This window comes from Lampetra planeri, chromosome 74 (assembly GCF_965212315.1).
Source record: "Lampetra planeri chromosome 74, kcLamPlan1.2.h2, whole genome shotgun sequence".
Lineage (NCBI taxonomy): Eukaryota > Metazoa > Chordata > Hyperoartia > Petromyzontiformes > Petromyzontidae > Lampetra > Lampetra planeri.
Genome location: NC_136179.1, coordinates 4761123 through 4782921, shown reverse-complemented (window position 1 = coordinate 4782921; position 21799 = coordinate 4761123). Strand labels below are relative to the sequence as shown.

The window sequence follows — 21799 nt, the reverse complement described above, 5'->3', positions numbered from 1 at the left end:
ACCGTTCCGATCGCACACAGGTTGGCCCCTGCATCCTCCGTCTGTATGTACACACACAGACAGATGCGCTATGGGGCCACGGATTTTTTTTTTTATATTAAAATGCATTTTGTTGGTGTTTTTACGTTAACGTTTACGTATTTCCATTGTGGGTGTTTTACGCATGCATCAGATTTTTGGGTTCCTCACATATGGTATCAGGTGTGGGTCACTCCATTTCTCAATCGAACAATAACGGGGATCGTTTCAGTTATGACAGCTTGCAGATAGAAACATTGCATGATCGTATACTAATGACAGAATTTGTACCCCAGTGGAGGGCATCCCCCACCCGGCGCTTCTTACCGGTACTGTGAGACTTACAAATCCAGACCTCTCCTCCTCCTGAACCGTTCACAATACCCTGTGGTAGTAGCATAATCATCTCAATAAAGCGATCACTTTCCAATGCCCATTTTGATCCCGGGAGTTACCCGGGTGGTGTCACACTGTACTCATTGTTTTAGCATGTCGCAAATTCCGATATGGCTTGTGCAACGGCCAGAGAGTGACAGCAGCGGGGGCCGGGCTGCAACCTTTTTAGACAGTTTTTTACATTTCAAAGTGCATGGGATTGGCACTCCAAAACATGATAAATGTACAGTAACGCCAACTACATCCGTGGCAAACATGATACGCAGACACATGCTGCATATTATGCAACACATGCCCTTACCAGCAGCAGCATGCACAACATCTGAATTACACAACGGAAGTAGACAGCTAGCCGTCCATGGAGACGTGATCAACGTCAATACATAATAATGGTAATAAGCCGGATAGTACCCATTGTACCCATCAAACAGTCAGCTCGGTTGCCCCATGGGGGTATTGACCCATGGGCGAAACTGTAGGGGGCGCTACGCAACTGGCCGTGGTCCCGGCAGGTGAAGCTGCCAGCTCAGTCCGCTAAGACTCACTGTATAGCGACCCCTGCCTGCTCGTAAGGTAAAGTTGTTTGGGGACTCCACTAATCGCAGCACGCAGCACCCATTTTTTACATAAATATACGTAATATTAGTGTAACTACCATTCGCACACTTGCATACACACCACACTCACACAGCGCAGGGTCTGCGCCCACAGTGCACTGCAGCTCTGCGGCGCAGACCTTGCCAAACCTATGCTATCGCTCTCTTCCGGGCGTGTTAATTATTTATTTTTTATCGAATCAAAGTGAGCTGTGGCTTTTTGCCGGCTGTTTTATTTTCATCGAATCAGAGCGAGCTGTTTAGGGCGGGTCCGTAAATAAATTAACGTCCAGATACGCACGCAGACGACCAAACCAGCGTAGTTGTTTAAGATATTCGATCTGAGCATCATCATCTGTAGAAGCAGGTAAACAGGGATTCAACATCAATTGCTGGTAGCTCAGTAAATACAGGCACAGTTATTTCCTCACAGTGCTCAACTGGTCGTCTGGCAGATGGGATATCTGGGTATTGTAAGTGTTGTTTGTTTTTCTTATTGAAACCTTTTACATTGACAAGGCAGAAGTAGCAGTTATCCAAATGGTTTGTAGGTTTTCTCCAAACCATTGGCACACCAAACTCCAGCTTAGCTTTCTTTCCTTTAGACCATGATCGCAAAGTTTCAACACAGGTTTTACACACTTTGTGAGGAGCCCAATTTTTGTCTTGGTCTCCAAGTCGTACTTTAAAGTAGGCAAGATAAACCTTCTTGACAAAGGTATTGATGTTGCGCCTTTGATCCTGCAAAGTGAAGCTGCCACAGATGTAGCAGAAGATATCTGGGTCATTACTGCATTTCCTTCTTTCGGATGTTGTAGCCATTGTTAGATCACGCCCTGCAGAAGAAAAATATTAAATAAATGTGGATATTTACATAAAATGATATTATAAACACACTATCCTAAAAATACAGCACCATATTTTAACACTAAAGCAGTCACTGACTCGCAACAACTTGCAATCATAAGTGACAGAGTTAATTTCGGGTAAAATCAATGAAAATGGGGTATGCCGATAGCATAAAAATGAGATGTGATAGAGCAAATCTGAGATCAAATTTGGATTCAGCACCCTAAAATTAGTCTAAAACAGCTGCAAAAGTCCAGGCCAGAATTGTTTTTTGTTGACCAGTGTTATCTCGCTTAAGTTGAATTTGTCTTCACCTGGCTCGCCACTTTGTAACGTTGTTTTACTTTAAATATTAACACAGTTTTTATTTTTTACCAGGCCAAGCCCGCTTCAGCTGCTATACCGCTCTTATTTTCAGAAGCGATCTGCCCACAACAACAACAACAACGTGAGGCTCGTCAACAGCGTGGCGGTGTTCACTCTGGACGCGTGGCGGTGTTCACTCTGGACGCGTGGCGGTGTTCACTCTGGACGCGTGGCGGTGTTCACTCTGGACGCGTGGCGGTGTTCACTCTGGACGCGTGGCGGTGTTCACTCTGGACGCGTGGCGGTGTTCACTCTGGACGCGTGGCGGTGTTCACTCTGGACGCGTGGCGGTGTTCACTCTGGATGCGTGGCGGTGTTCACTCTCTGCATGTGGAGAGGGGACAACTGGGGGATCTGGAGGAAATCCACGCGACCACGGGGAGAGAGAGAGACACGTAAGCTCCAAATATACAGCAGGCGTCAGGGTTGGGATCGAACCCACGACTTCCTGTATGCCAGGAGAGAAAGTTAACATCAAACCACGGAGAAAGAGACATGCAGCCTCGGCGATGTTGATTGATCTTCAATGAATTACTTGGTGGAGTCAGGAAGCATCAATAGTGAGCGGATGAAGGTGGCCAGGCATGGGTCTGGACACACCACCTGTTAATCATGCCAGTGTGTGACAGTGTAAAGTTTGTATTTGCAGTAAAGTCTTAACTCTATTGAACACAGAGGTTATATCAAAGCTGTAGTTTATTTTTGGTTTTCTCTGGAACTCTTTGTAAGAATGGAAACAGTCAAGAAGTTGACACAGCACACAATGCAGCTGAAGTCAGATCTGTTCATCCCAGCATTCAAGGACATGCTGAGTCTGGCTGGCTTCACACCTCTTAAGTTGTGATTGAACATTCATTTATGCAATTATGCATAACACAAATAGTTTTATTTACAACACCTTTTGCTATGTCAGCTGAATTTTGCTTTTATAAATATTTGTTTTGTAACCAGACAGCCGAAATTGTGTGCTCGGAGTTTTGGGATAACATTCATTTTGAAGATACTAGGGCTTCCAGGCATGTTTATGACCATTCACCCTCTCATTGTGTGCAATAACAGCCCGTGTGATGAATTTGGGAAACTTTTTCACGATATGAATAAGTATAGACGTGTGTTACTGGATCTAATTTTTTTCTGTCTGCAGCTGACGCTTCCTCTACAGAATTGGTCTGATGGAGCAAAGGCACTTGTCGCAGCTCAGTACGACAAGGCATCAATGCGACCGGTGTGCATTCAGCACGGATCGTCCTGCACATTTGGCACGGCACCAGAGAACTCACACAGGAGAGAAACCCTTCAAGTGCAGTGTGTGTGAGAAGGCGTTTGCACAGTCATCTACTCTTAGAAAACACCAGAGAACTCACACAGGAGAGAAACCCTTCAAGTGCAGTGTGTGTGGGAAGGCGTTTGCACATTCATCTGCTCTTGTAGAACACCAGAGAACACACACGGGAGAGAAACCCTTCAAGTGCAGTGTGTGTGGGAAGGCTTTTTCACATTCATCTGTTCTTAAAAAACACCAGAGAACACACACGGGAGAGAACCCCTTTAAGTGCAGTGTGTGTGAGAAGGCGTTTGCACAGTCATCTACTCTTAAAAAACACCAGAGAACACACACGGGAGAGAAACCCTTCAAGTGCAGTGTGTGTGAGAAGGCTTTTGCACGTTCATCAAATAGTCGTGTACACCAGAGGATACACACGGGAGAGAAACCCTTCAAGTGCAGTGTGTGTGGGAAGGCATTTCCACAAACATCTGCTCTTAAAAAACACCAGAGAACACACACGGGAGAGAACCCCTTCAAGTGCAGTGTGTGTCCAAAGGCGTTTTCACAGTTATCTACTCTTGTAGCACACCAGAGAACACACACAATAGAGAACCCCTTCAGGTGCTTTCCATGCGGAAAGGCGTTTGCACTTTCACCACATCTTCAAAGACACCAGAAATCACACAAGCATCAGAAGATCCACAAGGAGTGGAGTCTGAAATCAGCTTGTGAAAGTCAAAGTTTCGCAATGAGCCCATCCCTCATGAAACAAGAACCGGAAGAAAATTCTAGCTTGGACACTTTTAAAAGTATCGAGGTGAAATATGAAGAGGTGAAGGTGAAATGTGAGGAAGTGATGGTGAAGAGTGAAGAAGTGAAGGTAAAATGTGAAAATGAAGATTCAACTCCAAAATCGGACCTTCACATCGAAGCAGGCAACGTGAAGCAGGAGGAGAATTCTGACTGAGTCAGAGCGAGGCAACTCCCAGCAGTTGGTGGAAGTGGAGGTGTGGGTGGACTTCCTCCGAGACAATACAAAGTCAAATGGAGACCCGGTACATGTGTAAGCTTGAGACGATGTCGCTCCAATAGATGCACCTTTGTTACAGGCTATTAATGACAAGAATGAAGTTGAACACTCAATTGCTAGCGACCAGTCTTTTTGGACCTGTGGGTTGGGTAGATCTCTAACAAGGAGCGAGAGCCAATAAGCACCCAAGCATTCCCTATGTTCTAATAATTGAATTTATATGGTGCTTGCTTAATTGATTCGGCAATTCGGAGTTTTGTATCGTATCTCGTCTTAAACACTCCAAGAGCATCCCCAAGTAGCAGCTGCCCCTGTGTGGCACAAGGTGGTGGCCCTGCACCGGCCCTTCAGTAGGCGGCGGTCATTGATGTGCCATCTCTGTTGTCCAATTTTGACCGTGACACCAACATGCGTTTTGAATGACGCAATAGTATGTTGTACATACACTGTTAAGCGGACAGTGCATACTTTTTTAAATCGCTTCTTGTTAATGCGATGTAACCTGATGCAGTATATTTTAGTGCAGTAATTAAATTTTGTTAATATGCCTGTCAATTTAGAATGAATACTTGTGTAATAAAGCAGGTCGACGACGGCTCTCTCAGTCGTTCTGCGGTGCGTCGCGGGAGCTAGCGTCCCGCTCTCGCGAGCCCAGCTTCCAGCTCTCACCAACTGACCCCGAGCCCCTTCCGGCTCTCCCTTGTATCCCCTTCCCGCGTCACCCAGACTCCGCCCTTCACCACACCCCTTAAGAACTTTCTGCCCCCGGACGCACGACGTCTTGTCCTGGTCCGTGGCAACACCGTCCGAGCTGACAACATGTCCCAAATAACGCACGGAGTGTTGCAAGAGGTGGCACTTTTTAGGTTTGAATTTGAGATTTGCGGAACGCATCCTGTTGAAAACAGCCCTCAATCTCTGAAGGTGTTCCTTGAACGTACGACTGAACACAATCACGTCTAAGTATATCAGACACGTGTCTCATTGTAACCCGGTCAACACCAGTTCCCTCAACCGCTGGAACGTAGCGGGAGCGACGGTGTAAAAGACAAGCTGTCCCGGCTAATTCAGGATAATACCATAATGCGAGAGACATAGTAACACAGTAACGGACAATTTGAACGAGCAACGCATAACAACAAGGAACGGTAGCAATCAATGGAAGGGAAGAGACTTGGATCTGGTACGCGACGCGGGACCATCCCTTGCATGAACAGGGGGCTTCGCTGACTGCAATCCAGGTGGGGTTGGAAGAGCGGCGGAATCGACATCCCTCGCCGCAGGTGAAGGCCTGGCCGGTGCAGGATCACCTGTGTCCGGTTGGCTCAGGGCCACCAAGTCTGTGGGAGGCACAACAGGCCACTTCGGAGGTTCAACAGGCAAGGGGGGCGGCTCGCTGGACACATCAGACACCGGCAAGGCAACCTTTGGGGATGATGGATCGACACGCGGGGCAAAGAAAGGTTTCAACCGTGAAGTGTGGACATACCAACGGCGCGACACTGCCCGGATGCGTGCGCACTGGGGACTAGATACCTCGATCAATTGCACAGGACCTTGCCAAGGTCTGTGCAGCTTGGGAGAGGTCCCCAGCGGCACCTGTGGGCAATGGAGCCAGGCCCGGTCCCCGACAGCCCATGGCATTGCGCGTTGGGAGCGCCGAGTGCACCGCTCGTCACGGGCCTGGGTTTTAGATATGGTAATCCGTGCCGCATCTTGCGCCTCCGTGACGTGGCGAACCATGTCGCGAACGTATTCGAGGAGAGTCTGCGTGGGCTCCTTCGCGCACGCACCCAACTGCACATCAACAGGCGGCACGTTCTCACACCCATACATGAGGAAAAAAGGTGAGTACCCAGTGGACGCGTGCGGTGCCATCCAGTAGGCGGAGAACACCCCAGGGATGTGCAGATCCCAATCGGCCTGCTTCTCGCTAACCGTATGGCAGAGCATAGCCGACAGGGTATGGTTCAACCGCTCAACCATCCCATCCGTTTGCGGGTGGTAGGGTGAAGTACGTACTTTACTGGTGCCCAATGCATCACACATTACGCAACAACTTAGACGAGAAGTTGCGGCCTTGATGTGTAAGCAGACGTTCGGGCGCGCCCTTGTCCATCACGTACACGTACAGAAATGCCTCAGTGATGGATGATGCCGACTGATTGGGCAAGGGCCAAGCCACCGGCCACCGCGAGACGGTGGCGGCTGCAGAGGTGGGGATCCGAAAAGAGGCGGATGGCGGGGATGACTCCGACAGTTCCGTGCGAAGTGGCCCGGCCGGCCACACCAAAAGCACGCCATGCCGGCTCGCCGGTCGGCCCCACCGACGTCCCGGAGCGGCGCCGACGAAGCACCTGAACGCGCCTCGGTCCTCCTCCTCGGGACCCAGTAGCCCGCAGGTCGCCGGTCCCCGCGTCGTCCGGAGTGCGGGCGACCCGTGATGGCACCCATCCCGTAGGGTGACCATCCACAGCAGGGTTGCCCGTCCAGGTGGCCATCTGCGCCCAGCGGCGCAAGTTGAACTGGGCGTCGAGGCATTTGGCGGCCAACCGGAAAGTAAGCGGCTCATGGCCACACACCGGCATCGGAATGCTGAGTTCCTTAGATAGCTCCAACATCTTGCCCAGGATGAGGGGGTCGAGCATGTCGGACTTAGCGTCAGGGTAGGCAGCCATTGCAAGCGCCACCAGGGTGCCACGATAGGCGATTCATCTGCACCATGTTGACGCTGCACAAACTTGCGGTGAGTATCGGACAGTGGCTCTTAAACTTCAGCCATTTTGGCAAACGCCTCCCACAGTGTCGCCTTCTCAGCGGGAATGGAGCGGAATACCGCGAGCGATATGTCATTGAGGAGCGTAGGCAAGGCCTCCAACGCCGCCTCCGTCCATCGGACGGAGTGAAAAGCGGACTCGAAGCGCCAAGCGAAAGCGTTCCAGTCCCCTCCCGCGCTGAATTATTTTATGTTCGGAAGACGATGGCTGTGCCCCGCACCGCTGTCCCCACCGGGCCCAGCCTTTCGTGCGCCATGTTCCAAGCGGCGCCGCCAAAATGGCGGGCTCCCGCAGCGCACTCGCGGACCCACCAAAAATGGTGTCGTCTTGCTGCGTGGCCGCAATGGCGGACAGCCTTCCCGAAGCCGCAATGGCGGCCGATGCTTGCCCGAGGGGACCCTCCGAGACCCCCCGAGGGGGGCCTTGCTCGTCACCACTTGGCAGTATTCCATGCGGACGTCCTGGCGCCGCGGTCGGCGCGACCAGTGTCACCAGGTTAAGCAGGATCGCACGCAGCGAGTCGATCTGCTCTGCCACATGCCGCCAGCCGTCGCCAGCGCCTGGAGATGAAGAGATGTGTGAATACAATTTTGAGAGTGAGTGCCAGCCCCCACGGGCAGATGCAGCTCGAGTTGAACTGACGAGCAACGTCAAGCAATCAACCTCGAGAAAGGGTGGAAAGCGCCAAACATCAACCAAGCCAGCATCGCAGAGAACCAGCTGCAGCCCAAGAGATAGTGAAGAGCCACGATGAGCAATCAACCGGGAGAAAGGGCGGAAAGCATCAAGCATCTGTTGGGGCCGCTGGCCCCCAAGGTCTCTCCCTGCTGGACGCCGACTGCAGGGGTCCCGCCGTTTCCCGACCCTTCGCTGGTATGCGAACAGCTGCTGCCGCCGCTGGGTTCATCGCTCGCGGGGTAAGGGCTGTCGCCTGATGGTTCCCCTCCCTGGTTCGCATCTCCGTGAGTTCGCGAGAGATGCATGGCTCGTCACCGGCTCCCGTACGCCTGTAAACACAGCGTTGCCTCTCCGCCAATCAAACGCGACGCCTCTCCTCACACAGCCCCATGCAGCAATCACACACTCTGAATGGGGGGTCAGGGGTCGGAGGGCGAATGACGTTGCTCGCACACGCGCGGCCGCCGTGATCGGGTGATAACGCTCGTTTAAAGGGGCCGTGGAACAGGTGTTTGTGGTGGGTGTGAGCCCTCATGCAGCACGCGTCTCAACACCGACCACCCACGTTACGAGCGCACACCCGTGGAGCACTGACTACACACGCTGTGAGCGTACATACACACAGCACCACGCGCTTGCACACGCTCGTCCAAACCACACGAGGCTGCGATGGGTTATTAAGGATTTATTATCGGCCGACTGATTTACTGTTGGGTCAGTATGGATCGGCAAGGCAGGCCTACACTATCGCCCAAGGGTCTGTACCCGATTTATCTAATTTGATAGGCTCTAAGCGGTTTTGGTTACTCACAGTTTAGATACGTACGGCGCTCCAGTGGTCTCGTCCTCTCTGCACACGTCGACGTGTCACACGGACGTCCGAGTGGCCGCACTGGCAACCGTCCCGGGCGCTGACTTCCGGAGCAAGAGACCTCTCTACCTGTCTGCGCCCCCCTTTTATCCTTAACCTACATCAAAGAACGCCGACCCAAGGGCCTTCTTGGCCAATCAGGTCGCCACGCCCCTTCAGCCGCATTCTCGGTCTCCCTAACAATGGGTCCGCCGCTGACTGCGGCGGCGGTGGTCCACGTGCGCTTTTGCTATGCTAATCAGCCGTGGTTTCCGTAACAAAGGGCTCGCCATGGGCTGCTGCGTGGCGGCGGTCCCCAAGCCCACCCGCTATGCCAATCAGCCACCCCCCCCCTGGCTTCTCCCGTCATTAGTGGCTGCGGACCCCTGCCTGCCTTGCCGATACATGTGTGGGGGGTGCATTTCAACCGTGGTGGCTGTACAGCCCCCGCCGTGACCATGAAATCTCAACCCAGACCACAGCGCCGCGATGCGAATTAGCATCGGGGGAGGTCGCCCAATTCCCTTGCCGCAGGAAACCGTGAAGGTTATCCCTATGAGGGCTTTCGGGTGAAAACCTGCTGGCCAGGTGACCTCCCCTCGGAGCTCTATGGGGGCGGAAATGTGTGAGGGTGTGTTTATGTGGGGGGCGGTGAGGGGGAAGCGGGGTCGGCCCTGTCGCTTGGTGGTGGCGAGGTCGTAGATGGGGCGCCCGCTGAGCGGCTTCGCGGCGGTGGCATCACACATCGACCAAGCGAGCATCGCACAGCATCGGGAACTAGCTGCACGTGCAACCGGGCATGGCCAGAGAGCACGGAGCCATAGCGCGCAGCAGCGCCAGCCGCGCCACCGAGCAAGGGTGTCAGCTGCCAGCAGACAAACGGCGAGCACTACGAGCACCTTCAAAGACAAGCGTCGTGCCAACTCAGCTCATCCAGCAGGGGAAAGAGCCTGACCAGCCACCTGTGAGGAAGAGGAGAGCGCCGACGAGAGCGCCGTGGGTTCGACCCAACACACACCGACCAGCACCAGCTGGGAACCAAGACAAGAGTGAGGAACGGCGGCCAGCAGACGAGCTGCAGGCGCTATCTGACGACGGAATCATCGCGCACCGCCGACGGCAAGCGTCGTGCCAACTCGTCATCCAGCAGCTGGCAGCAGCTGCCGCCGAGCGAGAAACGAGCGAGGAAGCTATTTGTATGCCCCTCCCCCACACACACAACAACGCATTGCCCAGCGTCTGCCTGACGCAAAGAATTGATGAAGGAGTCCAAACCACCACACACACATAAACACATACCCGGACTGATAATAAGAAGACCAAATATAAGAGTGCATAAACCATTAGCTGATCATGAAGAACATGTCTGGCCATTGAGTTACGTGGATACGATTGTTAGATGTATTTTAGTCATTCGTTTTCGTTAATTGCATAATCTTGCCAATGAATTAATTGATAACTACTCTTGCTTTCGGAACATGTTCCTTCATTACTGTTTGTATGAATATTGTTACATTCATTTTAAGGACTTTTTCTATCGCCGTATATGCTCACGTTACTCTGAGGAATTATTTGATTGTTCTGTTACCCAGTTTAACAACGTAATCATTGAGATTAAATGTTAAAGCGAGAATAATTGTATTATGCCGATTGATAAAACAACATTAGACAACAAAGGTAAGTCAAATTAGCATAACTACATATATTAGCATAATCACATATGTTTACATACCATAATATGATCACACATCCCTAATTAGCATAATTGATGCACACAATTACATGAATTAGAATAAATTCGTGTAATTACGTATCCATTTTCATTCTTTTTTATTCAAGACCCGGCATATACAACACCAGGAAAAAAAGACAGACACACCGACTTACACACACATGGACCTAAACGCAAACACACATTGACTCACACACACACACACATCGACTTACACAGCAATCCCCAATGATGCCACAGCTAGAGAAATTTTCTCTCTCTGGCGAGCCTTTGCGAGGAGCAGTTTGAAAACAAAGGTCTTCCCAGTACTGGCAGGTGCACCAAGGATAAAAATGACTCGATTTGTAGTCTCAATGTCTTCCAAGATTTTCGTGTAGGCTTCTATTTGTGCATTCATCAGCTTTGGTTAATTTTCTTATGTAAATTTAAGAATCTGTAAAGCATAATAGCATATTTCACGTAGGATCTCGAGCAAGGGCATGCAGGTTGTCCCTGTAGGGTGTTGGTAGTCCCATAGACGTGAAGTATTTTCCAGCAATGGAGTGCAGTTTGTTGTGAAGGAGGATGAGGGCCTGCTTGAAGATGACATCAGAAAAGTTGACGTCCAGGTTTGTATTTTGTTATTGAGCTCCATGCAGGATGTCCACACTCATACCCTCTTTGTGTTTTGCCAGAGTCCCATGGGGTTAGATGGGCTGCAAACTTGAAGATTAATGCAGAAGATCAATGTCAGTTGGAAAGGGGACTACCAACAGAAACTTCTGTTATAGCTTCATGAATATGGTGATCATGCACAAGAATTGCACGAAGATTGCAAGCTTCCCTGTATATTTGACAACTCGTTCCACTGTGTATAGGTCTTGGAAAGATTTTCGCCCTTTGGCAACATGGAGAAGCATTGGGAGAAAGTAGCACTGCTGATTGTTGGGATGAAATGTATTGACTCGTCCTAAGGCATCCGATTCACCGTCAACAGCAAGTCGCTTCCATTTTTTTAGTAGTCCATGTAGAGTAAGAGGGAACTTAATGGTAGAGCAGGTTGGCAGAAAATGGGTCACTTGGGCACAAAACCAAGAACGCCATAAGGGTGGTATCTTGTAGAGCCAGGGCCTGTTGTTGGGCATTTCCTTTGGTGACGTAGATGCGTTGACCATTTTGGAGGTCATGGATGGGGAAGCCAAGAATTAAGCAAATGGCCTCATTGTTGCTGTTGTATCTTGCTTGGAAAAAAAGTTTTGGGTCATGCACACTTTGCCCGTCTGTTTTGTAAGGCAAAGAAAACCATGTCAGACCCTTTTTATTTAAAAATTTCATGGTGAAATTTCCCACTTTTTAACGTAATATATAGGATACTAAGGCTAAGCACACCGGAGGATTGCACTTTTGTTGAAAAATGAAGCTGTAAAAATTTGGCCATTGGCCAAAAACGGCATAGGTTAGTTTGCCGATTTTCTATATTGGGACGTGAACATTTCATCATAAAATGTACCACTTTTAATCTAATACATGGCATACTAAGGGTAAATACATTTGATGAATGAACTTTTTGTTTAAAAATAAAGCTTTGAAAATTTGGATTATTTTGGTTAAAACTGGCATAAGTAATAATGCCGATTTCCTGTTTGGGACGTGAACATTTCATTGTGAAATTTTCCACTTTTTATCTAATACATAGCGTACTAAGTCTAAATAGAATGGAGCAATTAACTTTTGTCGACAAATAAAGCTGTGAAAGTTTGGCCAATTTTGGCCAAGAACGGCATAGGTTAAGTATGCCGATTTGATTTTTTTACTTCAAAATTTCATGCATGAAATTCCCCACTTTTTAACGTAATATTACTCGGGCTAAACACAACCAAGGAATGCACTTTTCGTTGAAAAATAAAGCTAAGAAAATTGGGCCAATTTTGCCAAAAAACGGCCTAGGTTAGTATGGCGATTTTCTTTTTATGGACGTGAAAATGTCATCGTGAAATGTCGAGAGCCAAGCCACAACATCTACAAAGTGCTGCTCACAGCGAGTAGCACCGATGGAGGTCGTCACGGCACACGAGGGGGTGGGTGGCCAGCACCACGCCCGGCCGCCTTTGTCTCCCTAGTGGCGATGTTGACACACCAAACCGGGTACTCGTTTGAGGCTGAGTCGAAACTCTCGCTCCCTTTATGTCAACAAACTTGAACTCTGACCCCGATCTCTGACGTCACCGCTCAGCGTGACCTCATCGGCGTCAAACGCCAGGGGGAGGTGTGCCTTGCTAGTGACGTCATGTCACCCACTCCCGGCCACCGCGCTCTTGAACGTGACGTCATCTCTGCTCGGCCACTGCCGATATCTGTCCCAGTGCCAATCCTTATTTGGGCAAAGCCACGCCCTGTACGTGGCGGCTCATTAACATAATGTGTTCGTGAAAGCCGTTGCGAGTTGAGAGCCGCTGATTGTGGGAGGGGAGTGTCATCGTACCCCGCAAATGACGTCATGTCGCCTGCTGCCGCGTGACGTCGCGAGGGACCAGGAAGTTGCCGCTCCGCCCGTGCACTGAAATCCGAGGTGAGAAATCCTCATCGCTGTTGTGGTGGTGGTTGTTGTGGTGGTTGTTGTGGTGGTGGTGGTTGTTGTGGTGGTGGTTGTTGTTTATTGAGGTAGAGCCTCATTCTATCTCTCGTAGGGATGTTAATTGAGTAGCAGCGAGCATGGAAGCGATGTCCAGGTTGTAACTTTACAACGCGGGGCCTTGCCTCCTGCCCTCGCCTGATCGCGTTTTCTTCAAATCTCTCGCTTAAGTTTAATTTCTCTTCACCTGGCTCGCAACTTTGTAACTTTGTTTTACTTTATATATTCTCAGTTTTTCTTTTCTTTTTTTTACCAGGCCAAGCCCGCTTGAGCTGCTATACCGCTCTTGTTTTCAAAAGCGACCTTCCCACAACAACAAGGTGAGGTTTGTCAACAGCGTGGTGGTGTTCATTCTAGACGCGTGGCGGTGTTCACTCTAGACGCGTGGTGGTGTTCACTCTAGACGTGTGGCGGTGTTCACGTTAGTCGCGTGGCTGTGTTCACTATAGACGCGTGGTGGTGATCACTCTAGACGCGTGGTGGTGTTCACTCTAGACGCGTGGTGGTGATCACTTTAGACGCGTGGCGGTGTCCACTCTGGACGCGTGGCGGTGTTCACTCTAGACGCGTGGTGGTGATCACTCTAAACGCGTGGTGGTGATCACTCTAGACGCGTGGTGGTGTTCACTCTAGACGCGTGGTGGTGATCACTTTAGACGCGTGGCGGTGTCCACTCTGGACGCGTGGTGGTGTTCACTCTAGACGCGTGGTGGTGATCACTCTAGACGCGTGGTGGTGATCACTCTAGACGCGTGGTGGTGTTCACTCTAGACGCGTGGTGGTGTTCACTCTAGACGCGTGGTGGTGTTCACTTTAGACGCGTGGCGGTGTTCACTCTAGACGCGTGGCGGTGTTCACTCTGGACGCGGGGCGGTGTTCACTCTCTGCATGTGGAGTGAGGACAACCGGGAGATCCGGAGATAAATCCACGCGACCATGGGGAGAGAGAGACACTTAAACTCCAAATATACAGCAGGCGTCAGGGTTGGGATCGAACCCACGACTTCCTGTATGCCATGACAGGTAGTTAACATCTCACCACCAGGAGAGAGACATGCAGCCTCGGCTGTGTTGGTTGTTCCTCAATGAATTACTTGGAGTGAGGAAGCATTAATACTGAGCAGATGAAGGTGGCCAGGCATGGGTCTGGACACACCACCACCTGTGAACCGTGTCACTGAAAAACCCTTAAAATTGATTCTTGTAAGAAAGAAAAAAGCTGAAAGAAATCAATTTAACTAAATGGGATGTTTTTCACTGAAGGAAATTTAACCTTAACCCACTTCTACGTAATGTCGATTTTGGCAACTCGGGAAGGGAATGACGTGGCAACCTGAAAATAGTCGTGTTCACTGATTAATTCCAGACAGCATAAGCTGTGAAAATTTCATGATGCCAGAGCTCAGCGTTGGAGAGTTTTTGCTGCTTCACACAAACAAACATGTGTAATTTCTGCTTTATATTTAAGATAGCAGTTGTACCTGTTATTCACACGGATATGTATTGAAACTCCGAGAAGCCAATTGCTTCATCGGCCAGGAGCGAAGCGCCACCTAAAATCTCCCGGCACGCTGTTAACAGCTCTAGAAGTACGGCACACGAAGAGCCATATGGTAGGGGTACGCGTTGCAGAGCGCTTAACTCAGGTGTGTTGCGGGTTGATTCCACACACTCCATGGTCATTTCTCCCCCCCCCCTCCCAAAATACAAAAGTCTGTTTTTATAGTTAATACATTGTGTACAGTATGGAACCTACCCACATGCCAAATTTCAAGTGTGTTGCATATTGGGAAGTATGCAAAACATTTCAAACAGACACACACATATCCAGACATTTCCCTTTGATATATAGACTAACTTTACTACCCGGCTTCGCCCGGGACTTGGATTCTTGTCTTGGATTAAAACACGGCCTACGCGGAGTGTTTGGGGGGGGTGACGTCAGCAAGCACACTGTGAAACGCTTCCGCATGCGGGTGTGACATCACAGATGTGATGACAGATGTGATGTCACTGCTCACTTGCATGCTAAATATATGCATTATTGCACCCCTTCCCCAAGATACAAAAGTCTATTTTTATATTCTTAGGTTTTTTTGGTAAAGTCACGTAGGTAAAAAAATTTAAATTAAAAATAATAAAAATAAAAATCACGACGTTTCGATTGCAACACAAGCAATCATCATCAGGTATAAATGAAATAGCAACAAAACATTCTAACCAGAAAAACTATAGACAGACATATAAGCAGACATATATCACCAAGATACATAGAGAGAGAGTAACACAGGTACAGAGAGGGAGATCGTCTCTGTTAAGTGGCCTTAAATAGGCAGAGGGGGCGGGGGCAGAGAGATGGAGGGGGTTAGATAAAAAATTAACATGTCAATGAGTGCGGAAAATGCGTAACAAATTAACATGTCAATGAGTGCGGAAAACGCGTAGTAAAGAAAGCAAGTTTGAACATTAGGAGAGAGGGAGAAAGAACACACTAAATTAAATAACCTAGCAAAATATCGAAATGTTATGTAATACAACACAGAGAGTCGGTCAACACACAATTAACGCATAGCCTGGTCGATTACGTATTTCAAAGATTGCTAAGTTAGAATTTAAGTGTGAAAATTCCAAAGAAAGACAAAACATAAAACAAAAGGAACGGAGACACACAGACAGAGCAGAACATAAGAACGACAAAAAACGAGTGTAGACAGAAAAAAGTACACTAAATACATAGGCAGATAGAGAAAACAAAAACCCAGAGAGAGAGAAAAAAAGGTAAACTTGGAACTTCCCCGTCCATCTCTCTGCCCCCGCCCCCTCTGCCTATTTAAGGCCACTCAACAGAGACGATCTCCCTCTCTGTACCTGTGTTACTCTCTCTCTCTATGTATCTTGGTGATATCTGTCTGCTTATATGTCTGTCTATAGTTTTTCTGGTTAGACTGTTTTGTTGCTATTTCATTTATACCTGATGATGATTGCTTGTGTTGCAATCAAAACGTCGTGATTTTTATTTGATTTTACTTTTATTAATTTTAATTTAAAAAATGTTACCTACGTGACTTTACCGAAAAAACCTAAGAATATGAATCCTTGCAGTCACGAAAGCTTCAAATCTATGTTTATACTTCTTGCATTGTGTACAGTCTGAAAGCTACCCACATGCCACATTTCAAGTTTGTTGCATGTCGGGAAGTATGCTAAACATTTCGAACAGACATATTCACAAACTTCCCTTTTTTATATATAGATAAATCAGCATTTTGCGACCGCCACCGTGTGGCATATTATTATGTGCCAGGGACTCTTGAGAGGACAACAGTCCAAGACCATAATTTGCAATAAGTAACAGCAAAGCAGTTACAAGCGACTCGCAGAATTGTGCGCAGTTGCGTATACAGTACACGACTTCCCTGAAGGCAAACACCTTCAGCGAGTGCGATGCCGATCACACGAGTCGAATAAAAAGCAAGGGACAAGTCCTTACTAATAACTCTTTACTAACAACTTTGAAGCTTTCGTGACTGCAAGGATTCATACTCTTAGGTTTTTTCGGTAAAGTCACGTAGGTAAAAACTTAAGTAAAATAATAATAATAAATGAAAATAAATCAATTAAAATCACAACGTTTCAGAGGCAACACAAGCCTCCTTCATCAGGTGTCAAAAGGCACAGCAAAATAACTGTAGTGGGATTTATTTGTAATGGGGCATTTAATATATAGGGTAAGAGGAGGGGGGAGGAGCCAAGGGGGACGGGTGCAGGATGGGGGGGGTTGCGGTGTGGGTGGAGCCAGGAATGTGAAAATAGTAAAACGTTGTAGGAAGGTGAAAATAGTAAAACGGCGTCTAAATAGTCATTTGAGGGAGGACGAAGTGTAGGATGGGGGAGGGGGGGTTAGGATGTGGGTGGAGCCAGGAAGGTGAAGGTGGAACTAAAAGACGGCGTCATGGATGGTGGAGGAGGGACGCAGAGCGGGGGGGAGTGGCGATTTAAGTTTAACATGGTTAAACACATCTTTCCAATGATTGCTCAATTTGAATCCATCTTCTCGGGTGAAGTTATGTCTGTGTTTGTATATCTGTATGGCTTCATGGACAAATCTTTGGTGGTATCCAGCCGGCTTGCAGAGTACCTTCGTATCGGAGAAAAAGATATCATGATCACCCACAGCATTGTAAATATGATTGGCAATGGCTGAAGAATTTGTTCTGCCATGCTTCAAATCTGATTTGTGTTCGCGAATTCGGTCCGAAATATGTCGTTTCGTCTCCCCGATTATACAAGTCCCCGCAGGTACAACTCAATTTGTAAACACCAGGGTACTGTTAGTCCGGAATGACATCCTTTACGGATGGGATCAGATCCCGAATTTTATGTACTGTACTGAATCGGACTTGGATCTTATGTTTGTTTAGAATTTTGGAGATCTTTTTAGTCACGCCTGCTATGTATGGCAACGTGACAGTTTTGATCGGAGTTTCAAGTGGTTGTTTCTGTATGGTGGAAGAAACAGCTTGGCGGATAGTGCGGACAGAGTATCCGTTCATCTTGAGGGCCAAATGTACATGTTTCAGTTCACTGGCCAGGTGGTGTTGGTCAGAGATGCAATGAGCTCTCTGGTATAGTGTTTTGATGAGAGAATTCTTTTGAGCCGGATGATGGTGGGAATCAGGTTTCAAGTAGGAATCTGTATGGGTGGCCTTCCTGTTAACACAATGTCCCAAGGATCCATCAGGTCTCCTCTCAAACAGAACATCCAAGAATGGTAGTTTGCCATCTTTCTCCACTTCCATGGTGAATTTGATGGATGGGTGTCTGGAATTGATGTGGTCCAGAAAATGGTTCAATGCTGGGAGGCCATGTGGCCAAATGACGAAAGTGTCATCCACATATATCTTCCACAGGGAAGGACGCAGGGTGGACGTCTGGATAGCATCTGATTCAAACTTTTCCATGAACACATTGGCTTTCACTGGTGACAAGGGGGAGCCCATGGGGGTACCCTCATTCTGTTTGTAGAAGGTTCCATTCCAGGTAAAGTAAGTGTTGGTGAGGCAATGCCTAACCAGCGCAGGTACATCCGAGTTCAGTCCATGTTGGACCAAATCTTCGATTATTGTTAAGGTGTCAGGAACTGGGACTTTGGTAAACAGAGATACCACATCAAAACTGACGAGGATATCGTCAGGAGACAGTACCATGTCCTTGACCATAGAGACCAATTGGGTTGAGTTAAGTACTGCTGTTGAGGTCTTGCTAGTGAAGGGGAGCAGAGTATCTGATAGAAAACGGGCCAGTTTGTAGGTAGGAGAGTTGATTGTACACTATGGGTCGTAGTGGGGAGCCTTCTTTATAGATCTTGGGAAGACCATAGAATCTGGGAGGTCTTGCAGCTGAGGGTTTTAAGGAGGGATGTTTGGTTGGTTCGATTAGGGACATCGAACTCGTGATGATCTTGTTGGTCTTTGTCGTTAGGCTGTTAGTCGGATCCTACTGATGATCTTGTTGGTCTTTGTCGTTAGGCTGTTAGTAGGATCCTACTAACAGCCTAACGACAAAAACCAACAAGATCGAACCAACGTCTTTTACGAGGATTCATGTCTGCATTTACCACAATACTTGCAGTCAAATGCAAACAAAATACACTATGATAATATATGCATTGTCCTTGAAACTGATTGGTCCACACCAAGGGATGGCTTTTTTTGAGCCTCGACCCAATTGGTGCTCGACCAGAGGACGCCAATTGGTGCTCGACCAGAGGACGCCAAAAGGCGTACAGCTCGCACATTATTATAGTGTGTTTTTGCGGTTGGGGGTTGTGAGGGGTCCTACGATCCCTCGCAAACACTCCCAATGGCCGGGGGGGCTACGGACGTACTGGCCTGCAACGGCAGACATGCAGACCTCGGTGAGGGACTCTGGGGTCACCCGCGTCCCTCACGGAGGTCCGCACCTCGGCTGAGAAACGTATATAAGGCAGACCTCTGGAGAGGTCCTGGCAGTTGAAGACGACCAGTTGAAGCAAGAAGACCTGCTAGAATAGGACCCTGGACCCCTAGCTTCGCCGTCTTTTTAAGGGCCGAAGCTCTGTGAGGCCAGTGGTGGACCCTGGGTCTCCCATAGAATATTATAGCCAGAGGACCTGGAGCACAGCCGGGGCAGGCATGTTACGTAGGAGGCGTATAATATACCGAGTGGAAGTACTCGAGATAAACTGTACGAGGAGTTGATGTTTAGTAGTTAGGGCGCGTGTATATAATAAAGACATGCCCCCAACAAAGTGTCTCCGGAGAAAACACGACACAGAAATGAATCCTCGTAAGGTTTCAGTTTTGTTGCCAGAAAAAAGGGGAAAACTCCTATTATTAACTCCTATCATTTTTCATTGCTGGAGGGTTTGCCCCCCTCCCTACCTTAAAATACTGGCTCCGCCCCTGAGTGTGTAACAGTGTCAAGTTTGTATTTGCAGTAAAGTCTATTAATTCTATTGAGCACGGAGGTTATATCAAAACGGTAGTTTATTTTTGTTTTCCTCTGGAAGTCTTTGTAAGATTGGAGTCGGGAAGTTATCACAGCACACGTGCAGCTGAAGTCGGAACTTCATACCAGCATTCAAGGACATCTGTGCCTGGCTTCACACCTCAAAGTTGCAATTGACATTAATTTATGCATTTGTGCATAACACAAATAGTATTTTTTTCAGCACCCTTTGCTATGTCAGCTTTTTTGAAGCCAGACAGCCGAAATCGTGTGCTCGGAGTTTGGGTTAACATTAATTTTGAAGATACTAGGGCTTCCAGGCATGTTTATAACCATTTGCCCTCTCATTGTGTGCCATAACAGCCCGTGTGATGAATTTGGGACACTTTTTCACTATCATGAATATATGTATAAGTATAGACGTGTAAGTCACGTGTGACTGTATATATGCATTGATACTGATGTGTAGATGGTGTGGATATATTTTTCTGTCTACAGCTGTCGCTTCCTCTGCAGAATTGGTCTGATGGAGCAAAGGCACTCGGCGCGGCTCGGTGCAAAAAGACGACAATGTGACCTGCGTGCCAACAGCACAGATCGTACTGACCATTTGACACAGCACCAGAGAACTCACACAGCAGAGAAACCCGTCAAGTGCAGTGTGTGTGGGAAAACGTTTGCACAGTCATCTACTCTTGTAAAACACCAGAGAACACACACAGGAGAGAAACCCTTCAAGTGCAGTGTGTGTGGGAAGGCATTTTCACAGTCAGCTACTCTTGTTGCACACCAGAGAACACACACAGGAGAAAAACCCTTCAAGTGCAGTGTGTGTGGGAAGGCGTTTGCACGGTCATCTACTCGTGAAGTACACCAGACAACACACACGGGAGAGAAACCCTTCAAGTGCAGTGTGTGTGGGAATGCGTTTGCACAGTCATCTGTTCTTGTAATACACCAGAGAACCCACACGGGAGATAAACCCTTCAAGTGCGGTGTGTGTGGGAAGGCGTTTGCACATTCATCTACTCTTGCAGAACACCAGAGAACACACACAGGAGAGAAACCCTTCAAGTGCAGTGTGTGTGGGAAGGCATTTGCACAGTCATCTGCTCTTGTAAGACACCAGAGAACACACACGGGAGAGAAACCCTTCAAGTGTGGTGTGTGTGAGAAGGCGTTTGCACGGACATCTACTCTTGTAGAACACCAGAGAACACACACGGGAAAGAAACCCTTCAAGTGCAGTGTGTGTGGGAAGGCGTTTACATTTTCACCAAATTTTCAAAGACACCAGAGAACACACAAGCATCACAATATCCACAAGGAGTGGAGTCTGAAATCAGCTTGTGAAAGTCAAAGTGATGCAATGAGTCCATCCCTCATGAAACAAGAACCGGAAGAAAATCCCAGCTTGGATACTTTGAAAGGTATCGAGGTGAAACGTGAAGATGTGAAGGTGAAATGTGAAGAAGTGATGGTGAAGAGCGACGAAGTAAAGGTAAAATGTGAAGATGAAGATTCAACTCCAAAATCGGACCTTCACATCGATGGAGGCAACGTGAAGCAGGAGGAGAAATCTCACTGTGAGGCAGAGCGAGGCAACTCCCAGCAGTTTGTGGAAGTGGAGGTGTGGGTTGACTTCCTCCGAGACAATAGAAAGTCAAATGGAGACCCGGGAGATGTGTAAGCTTGAGACGATGTCGCTCCAATAGACGCACCTTTGTCACAGGCCTTTAATGACAAGAATGTGAAGTTGAACACTCGGTTCCTAGGTTCAACCTGCAGGGTCGGGACCTGCTCTCGCAGGACCCCACACGTCTTTGGAAATGATTGCGATGATCATGTCTGAGCTGAGAATTAAGTCACTCAAGATTACTTTGTAGGTTAGTGTCATCGTGGCTATGTTAATACTACTCAGGAATGAAATCACACTGCTGTATGACCGACGTTGTACTAATTTTGGTTGATCGAGTAGAACAAGGCACGTGCCATGTCCAGACGACTTCTTATCAACAACAGTGTCCTTAAGTATGATGCTAAAATAAATGTTAACACTGGATTAAACGTGCACCTCTTAACCCCTCCCTCGCATTTACGACTAACGATTTGCATTTGTACATAACATACATTAAAGCCC

The 21799-nt window shown here is 48.2% G+C and overlaps 1 protein-coding gene across 1 annotated transcript; it reads left to right on the top strand.

The window, feature by feature from the left end:
• The first annotated feature begins 1272 nt into the window (after positions 1-1272).
• On the top strand, positions 1273-21799 carry LOC144737866 (uncharacterized). Its single transcript, XM_078620744.1, has 3 exons — positions 1273-2307; positions 2955-4036; positions 20303-21799. Exons 2-3 carry the CDS (start codon positions 3398-3400, stop codon positions 21347-21349), a joined length of 1686 nt encoding a protein of 561 aa, XP_078476870.1. The 5' UTR covers positions 1273-2307; positions 2955-3397; the 3' UTR covers positions 21350-21799.

Bases quoted from the DNA above. Each gene is read 5' to 3' on its own strand.
- LOC144737866 (XM_078620744.1), top strand. From the start codon at position 3,398: ATGGAGCAAAGGCACTTGTCGCAGCTCAGTACGACAAGGCATCAATGC. The intron at 4,037-20,302 runs GTGTGTCCAAAG...CACACAGCAGAG, and splicing joins AGAACCCCTTCAAGTGCAGT to AAACCCGTCAAGTGCAGTGT.